General features: G+C 38.9%; 1 protein-coding gene across 1 annotated transcript; it reads right to left on the minus strand.

Moving 5' to 3' along the window:
• Positions 1-3,016: 3,016 nt before the first annotated feature.
• synprb (synaptoporin b) lies at positions 3,017-8,520 on the minus strand. The gene is made up of 5 exons (XM_047583437.1): positions 8,441-8,520; positions 7,790-7,914; positions 5,469-5,667; positions 5,146-5,337; positions 3,017-5,071 (listed from the first exon to the last, which is right to left on the minus strand). Exons 1-5 carry the CDS (start codon positions 8,462-8,464, stop codon positions 4,700-4,702), a joined length of 912 nt encoding a protein of 303 aa, XP_047439393.1. The 5' UTR covers positions 8,465-8,520; the 3' UTR covers positions 3,017-4,699.
• Between the last annotated feature and the right edge of the window lie 211 nt (positions 8,521-8,731).

The raw sequence follows: 8,731 nt of genomic DNA on the forward strand, positions 1-8,731 counted from the left end.
CTGCCTCCAGCTAACATTGTGACATTATAGTGACATAGGCCACAGAGTTCATGCGAGCACAGCTTCTCTGCAAGTCTGTGTGCGACAGGAGCTGCTCCATTCCCACCTGTAGCAAAAGGTGGGATAAGGACCGAGTTTGACGCTCAAATCCTAACATCACAGCAGCATTGCACAGCTGGCACTGATGCTTTTATTGAAATACGTCCCTGTCTGAGCAATTTGTATATTTATTATTACATTATTGCTTTTCTTTACTTATTTGCTCAACTGACTCTGTTACTGACTTTCTGTTCTACTGTTGTGTGTTTTATCATAATCTTAATCAACTAACTGAAGGCAAAGTTACAAAGTTATTCAGTGCTCACGACATTTCAAGTATCGGTATCGGCGAAACTAGCCATGCATTTACTTGGCATCGGATCGATACCATGATTGGCAGTTTTCCTCACCTCTATTTTGTACTAATTATCAAAATATTTCACATGAACTGAGGATGAATGAACTTCAGTACAAATAAATACAAATCCAACTAAGTTTGTGCTTTTTCAGTGTTTAACTGTTGTCTATGTTAAAAAGCATTGTCAATACGATTGATTCTGAAAGAATCAGGCCCAAACAATATATACAGAACTTGAGGTGATGTTACACTACCCCCTAGAGACCACATTTCTAACATGCAAGTCGGTCAGTATTACTGTAGAGCAGCAAGCTAAGGTTGGCCATTTCAGAACATCAGAACATGTACACGTGAAACAACAGTAATGTGAAAAAAAAGAGTTAACCTTCCTCATGATTTCAGCTCAGGTGGACTAAAGTACACAAAGGCAAATAAGATAAACATCATTTAAATTGTATGTGGCCGAGAGGTGCAGAGTAAGTGCCTCTATTGAAAACCCTCTGCTGATAAATTTGTGAAGGATGCCCCCTGCAGGTCAGTACAAAACAGTGAAGTATGGCCTATGTACTGGCGCAACTACAAAGTAAAATTGCACAGTGTGCTCCATTTGGAAAAAGAAGACACAGTGGTTTCATGTTCTGCAGGGAAAACAGACATAACCAATGATATGTGTTACACACCAGTATGTAAAATGTTACAGCTCACAGGGGATTAATTACATTTAAATATACCCTTCTTCCATACCCGATGGGCCATCTATTTCATGCTAGCCCTTTATTTCCTGCTGATAACCTGACCCTAATTGTCATGCTGGGGGTACATGGACTATAATTTTCTTCAAAGAGCCTGCTTTGGACACCTGCATGTGCTTAGTGTCTCTGTCAGGGGGCCGGCAGAAAGGAGCGTTGCCTGTCTTAGTTCTAATTGCTCGGATCAGAGGGGAGGGACTGCATACAGAGGCCTTAATAACAAACTTGAGGATAGTCTGACTGTATTCCCGGGCTAGTGTTCACGGTGAGTAAGACTGGAAGAACATGACAGCATCGTGAGCAGCAACCTGGATTGTAGTACAGTAATGGTGTCAACATTTTACGTGGGGTTAAAATGATTCCAAACAAAAGGACGATCAGATCATGTTTGGTTTAGCATTGAGATTCAAATTTATATTTAACTCTATCTACATCTGTTTTGTCTGTAGTGGTTGTTGATCTTATGACATATGTTCTAGTTACTTTGATTTGTTTGCATCTGTTCGCTAAGCAACACAATGGAAACGATTTTTTTGGCCTTGACAGCTTTATACATGTGTCATTGTAATGATGTAATCTTGTTATGCCAAACTGGTAACTGAACAGTTCTAGCACACTGCAATGTTTTAAGGAAAAGTGGACACCTGCAAGAAAAAGCATGAATTATTAGAGATAAAGAAAAATTATGTCAAAGTCTGATATCAGCTTGTTGGAGAAGATACAACTCAAATAAATAAAATAAATTCCACTCATACAATCCCAAGTCCCAGATTTAAATAAACAATCTTACTCTTCAGATGAGGACATTTCATGTGCTGCCATATTTTCTGTTCAGATACTCGATCATTAGAATAGTTGAGTTTTGCAACAACTTCTCTAACATCTTGAATACTCCACGTGCTCCGTGCACACAGAGGTAGAAAATAAAAAACATTGCTTAAATTGTGAGTTTTCTTTCAACAGATATGTACAGCAGCTCACAGCAAAGCTGTGCAGAGGAGCAAAAACAAAATGACAAACATACAGTCTTTTAATATCTTTATTGGATCAGGAATAATAAAAGACTAATCTGATTGTTTTGGAAGCCAGGTGGAAATTATGTAAAATGTGGGAGTATTGCAGAAACCATAAGTGGTAAAAATGTCTTTGATTGTTCGATTGCGGCATCAGGTACCACACGGATGACATCACCTAGGAAACAGACGTCTCCTAACGAGTTAAGGTTCCCTTCAGATGAATGATGAACAAGGTTTGCTGAAGGTTAAATCACAACCCGTAGCACTAACAGTCATTACAAAGTAATTTATTCAGCAAATAATATTAACTTTACTGGTGATGGAAGGAAGCTGCTGATTTAACAAAGAGGAGTAGACAACTAATGTTCATGCAAGGTTTAAATTAATCAACACAACATTCCTAATTCACGTATTATGCATGATTGAGTTTAATATCAACACTTCTGACCTTTACTTTTAAGACTGTAAAACCTATAGTTTGATTAAAACATGAACACAAACACAACTCACCGTCAGATACCAGGTGATATGGGTTGTATGATGGCCAGAGTGTTAAGAGGTTTAAGGTATTAGTATTATGTTAACTGACTTAACTGGGATGAAACAGACACCCTGAGAGATTATCCATTTGGCCTTTAGAGTTGAGATAATCCTGATACACAGTGTGAAGCTTGCTTTAATGTATGCTGGTGTCTCCATAACAGTCAGAATGCATTAGTGATTCCTTATGCAGATTTCCCACATTTCCTTTTCAGTATCTCCTCACTTCGCAGTCTGCTTTTGTTTCTTTCCTACAGAAATGAAGATGTCTCTCACCACATGAGAAACAAATAAAACGGTAACAACTGCACCAGTGGATATTCACATACACTTTAAAGTCAGTCAGTAAAACATATCACAGACAGAATATGCAGAGGAAAATGGCTATAACAAAACAAGAAAACTCAACTTTAAAGCAGAAATGGAGTCATATCTAACATATCTTTAACAGATTAGATACACCCTCAAATTACTGTACAAGAGAGAGACGGATTACATGAGCAACATATTACACATTACAATTATGAGTCATTGTCTTAGTATGAAACATGGGTGTACAGGCATTAAAGTACAAACACAAGCATAATAAAATTATATTACCTATACATTTACACAGAAAACACACATGATTTAAAATAATAACATATATGAAAGTCCATTGAAACAATACTCATTACCCATTAAAATATTAATCATAAGGTTCAAATGAAGACACTGGGGTGCTACATAGTTAATAATATCAGGAAATTAATTAATAATGACAAAGGCAATCAATTATACAATCAAACATTAAATATTTATCACGGGAACTCCAGTATTACACCTTTCCTTTGTGTTGGCACGCTAGTGTATTTCTAAGACCATAGTGGAGCGTGGTTTAAGATAATGTATTTAAATATATTGATATATGTATGGTACACTTAAATAAATTAGTTCTGAGGTCCAAACCACCACAACATGAATATGTTTCTCTATATTTCATGGTGCCTACATAGTCAGTACGTTTACATGCATGTAAAAAAAAAAAAAGAATTATTGCCTTAATCCGATTTAAGTGCATGCAAACACGTTACTTCAACTAAACTTCGGAGTTCTCTTTATCCGATTAAGACACTCAGATAATGCAATTGGAAATCGTTTTTTTCCGGCATGTGTACGCTAAAACAAACATTTAACTGGTCAACGCGTGCTCGCATGCTCCACAACCACTGCGGTGACGTGTGACACCAGAACAAAAACATCCAAGAAAGCCAGTCGCAGAAGAAGTAGGTAAACAGAGCCGGGTGAAGAACCACCTGAGGGATAGCGTATGTCTTATCTGTGTAGTAGCACGCACATTATGTACGAGATTAAAATAGATAGATAAAATAGACTAATGCACCACTAATTGGGTCTGTGAGAAACAAGGTCCAAAAACACACTTGCATTCATCATTTATTGCCATATCTGCCTCCAAAGATTGCTACTTTAAGTTCATCCTGCCTCCAATAAAGTGATAAACGTCAAGGCTTTGAGACAAATATTCTTTAGGTGACCTTGGGTGACCTGAAAGGCGCCATATAAATAAAATATATTATTATTATTGTTGTTGTTATTAAGATTCCTCTTCCTTTCATGTTGTAACCAAGGTGTTAACAGTTGGTTGCGGACAGATTTAATAGTTTCACAAGAATAATGAGCATAGTATTTACATTGTTTTTACTCAGGTGCCATCAAATTCCCTTATGTTCCAAGGCTGATTGATGTATTTAATGTTAGAAAAGTGGACTTAGATGAATGAATACAATAGCATGCCTCTCTGCACTGTCCTCATTGTAACTGTGTCCTCAATTGCTAGGACATAATTTTTATTGACCACACCGACCTTTTCAAGAGAACAACTAAAAATACAAATGTTGAAATATACAAATCAAAGAAATCAAGCAACATCATGAATACTATTCATGGCAAACCATTTGCAAGTTACAGAAATGTTCAGTTCACTGTGAACATCCAACTCACATCTCATTTACAAATATCATTGGCCCTTGAGAAGCTACTGTATTCTCTCTCTCATAGATTACCGGTTTACCAAGATATGTTTGTGGTAAGCTAAAGCTTACTTGTGACTGGTTGATGCTAGCTTGTCTCTGGAGCTGCTGCCCAAACTCCCCCTGTGACTGACTGAAACTGTCTTGTCTATAGGGGCCGTAACTCTCCTCTGGCTGGTCGAAGCTGCTCTCGCTGTAGAGCCGCTGTCGCATTTCACTTGAACGTTTCCCGGAAGCACTACGAGTTGGGTATCGCTGACCAGTTTTGTACCATCCTGTCTCCTTGAAGACAAACCAAATATTCCCAACCCAGAGGACAACATTAACAAACCCAAAAATCTGGAAGTAGAAAAGAGACGTGTAAATTACTTGTTTGGGTCGCATAATGTGTCATTTGTTGACTGAATACCTACCGCAGATGTATTAAGGCGAGACCAGAAAGGCTCCTGTGTGGCCGTACATTTGTTCTCCTGAGCTCTGCAGGCAGAGATGAGAAGAAGCACCTGTGTTGGGTTGGTGGCTGTCTTGATATCATGAAGAGCTTTGGCCCAACAACAACTGCTGACCAGCCACATTAAGGAGAAGACAACGGTAACAACAAAATCCTGCTCAGGACAGAGAGAGACATAAAGGGAGAATCCACAGACAGTGTTACATAATAGAAAACACATCACTCTATACCAAATCAAAAGTAGAATCGTAGAGGAGAGTGTGTTGAAGGTCAAAACTCACTGACCACAAGTGGGCCTCTGTTGTTCTTCAGGTACTTGTTCTGGTAGAAGACATAGACAATTGTTGCGAGCAGTGAGTACAGGAAAGCAAAAACCCCCACAGTCACAAAAAACTGAGGTGCAGAGGAGATGTCACCATCCAGGAAAAGAACCTCTTCTCTCTTCCCCTCACACAAGGGGGCCTTGAAATGCACTTGCTGTAATCTACAGAACAGAAATAGGTGGTTTTCAGAGAATGGAACAAACAAGCTGACACAAAATGGGACATTTAAAGTGATTCACTCTGCGGGACACATAGTACCTTAGCCTCCCATTGTTTACTGGTGCTTTGGACCCAGTTTCATTAGTGGGCATGGCCCCAAAAAACGAAAGGTCCAACAAAGACACTTTAGAAACCTTGAGGTGCTGAATTGAAAATAAGACGTTTTCTCGTGTGTGTGTAAGAACATTTTCAACAATATTTAAAGAAGTAGCTGTAAGAATAGTGGAAGAACCTTTGGAGTAGAAAGCCATTTGCAACTCTGTCAGCAAAAAGCAAAGCAAGTCTCAGAGGTCAAATTCTTTTCTTTTTTTAATCCTCTACACATTATTGTATATTAATTATGTATTTAGTTGAGGTGTGTCATTATTGACTTAATTGTTTAGTAATCTTGTAGTATGGGTGTGGGGTCTGTTGCTTGACATTTGTCTCCACGGGGTGGGAGCAAGGTATCAGCTTGAGATAAGTAAAGGATTAAAACAGACTCCAGACAACAATAAGAAAATGCTGCAGGACCACCGCCTTCAAATTGCACGCACACTCAAATATGGTGCAGCACTTAACATGGAAACCATCAACTTAATTGTGGCACTTATATCAGAGACTATAACTCTGAATCCAAGCCTAAAGTAGGCCTAGTCAACTACACTACAGCTTCTGTCATGTAGTGGTTGTCACGTTTGCCTCATGTGCGAAAGGTCCCTCGTTCGAAACCAGGTGGAAGCATAAGTCCTTGGTTTTTGGGGTCAGCGGTTATTAGAGAAGTCACATGTTGTTAACCCCCTCTGGCATCCATGGAGGACGAGGTTCCCTGAGCAAGCATTTAGCCTCAAAATTGCATGCCACTGCTCCTACTGTACACACTACTGTGTCCACAAATGAATCCGAGTTTCCTGTGTGTGATCAGCACTGTATAAATTATTGTTATTGATATTAATTGGTCATCTCTGACAGTGACTCAGAAACATGGAGTTGGTCGACCACACTGCAGCTGAAAAAAGCCATAGAGTTCACAACCACAAGTGAAGCAGTCTAAAATTGGTCCCCAGGATATGAATGTGACATGCTGAGCAAGATAAAGCTGTTCCATATACTATAAGTACAGCTGGAGCCTTGACCTCCTCATGTAAATTTTCCTCCTTCACACAGCTTGGAGGTGGGTAAATTGGCATCAGAAACACAGTTTCCTCTACAGCATTCCCAGGATATGGAGGGACATGGAAGACACTCAGATCAAGCTAAATTTAGTCTTTCTAACTATGTGTGCACAACTGAAAGCTGAACCTCAAAACTATTCGCTCCATTGTGCATCAACAAAGATTAAACAATGCATGCCCTCGGCCACACTTTCATTATTTAAATGTTCTAAAATTAAACTTTTCATCTGTTTTTGGCACAAGGTTTTGTATCCAGCTGCAGTTTCTTTTCATTCGTGGATGATGCCAAATTCTTGCTGAGCAACGTGAAACATAAAGTAATATATTTTAATCTCTTTGTTAAAGAGTATAATGTTTAAGATAGCAAGAAGACTGACAAGAAGAAACAGCCCTGTCTCATGTTCAGTAGAGCTTCACTAACGGTCACAAAGAAAGATACCGTTCTACTTCCAGTCACACACTGTTAAGTTAAAGAGGCAAAGTGCTGTAACAAGAGAGCACCTGAGATTGAGTCTTGATGGATAGAACTTCAGATACAATTGCGTATAATGATGCCGACTTGGGTATTTTAAATCGAGTCAGCTTCCTGCTTAACTGTCTTAAATTTAGCAGGCTTCAGGACAGGACAGCTCCTTTGTTCGGAGCCTGACAGCATGATGGAGTACAGCTGTGCAGGGTTTTAAACTCTCTCTGTGTCCTCTTGAAATACCCACAGATGATTGGTGGGGACAGGCCGGTAAGGAAATCAATCACTTCTGAAAACGGCATGAAATTATCTAAAACAAAATATGACAATTCATTGTCAGATACTTTACTGAATTTTCCTAATCTAATTATCTTATGAGACTAATGAGTTAAAAGGTTGGTGGTCGGCCGTGATTGTATAAGAAAACATATGCAACTACTGCACCTGAAAGGATAGCCAAAATCAATGTTGATGCTGAGGTTGCTCTGCCTCCTGTCTGCACAGTCCACTTTAACCTGGAGATGACCATAGTATCCTCCACATGTTGCAAAGGCACAAATGGCAAAAATCTATGAGAGAAGAAAACAAAACAAACATCATGAAGTGATCAACTGGCAGCTCATTTATTTGGGTTCTCAAGAAGCAGGCAACTCATCTGAGTTGCAGCCTCCTGCATAATGTATAGACATCAATAAATTACGTGCTTGATTATTAAGATTTATAAATGGACTGAAAACAAAACCTGAATAATTGAAAGGTTGGAAGACAACTAACGGAGCCGCTCACTGTGCACTGGAGGGAGGCCACAGCAGTACAGGGAGGTTTAGTTTGTACATGCACCTCTGGAGTCTATCTGTGTTTCGTCTTTATATATCTTTAACTTGCAACATAATTATACTGTAACAAATAAGATTCTTAATGTGTGCCAGTATTTCTAACTTTTCAACAGTAGCATACTGCTCCTATTCAAAGAATTAAATTTTATCGTAACGTGACTCACACTGCTATTTATAATTTAATATGCATTACAACTAAACAGCAGCAGAATTCATTATAAGCAAACAGAAGAGGAAAAAACACAGAAATTAATCTTACCGGAGCAAATATAACCATACACATTTAAAAATGAAAGAGCCCAACTCCGCACGGTGCTGGCAGCTTTAGTCATCAGGTTGAAATGGCACTGATATAGACAGGAAAAACCAGAGCGACTCCTCCAGCAGAGAGGAGGGCTGACAAGGAGGCGCCATCCCCAAGGAGGAGTCTGAGATGTTCTGTAACTCCACATTTATTCACAAATGATAATATATAAACTATGTACAGGTTTGTAATTGTATGATGTGCACTGGAATATTAATTCCCTTTGGGTTAACATATGGAGACACC

Source organism: Mugil cephalus, chromosome 4, assembly GCF_022458985.1.
Source record: "Mugil cephalus isolate CIBA_MC_2020 chromosome 4, CIBA_Mcephalus_1.1, whole genome shotgun sequence".
In the NCBI taxonomy this organism is placed as follows: Eukaryota; Metazoa; Chordata; class Actinopteri; order Mugiliformes; family Mugilidae; genus Mugil; species Mugil cephalus.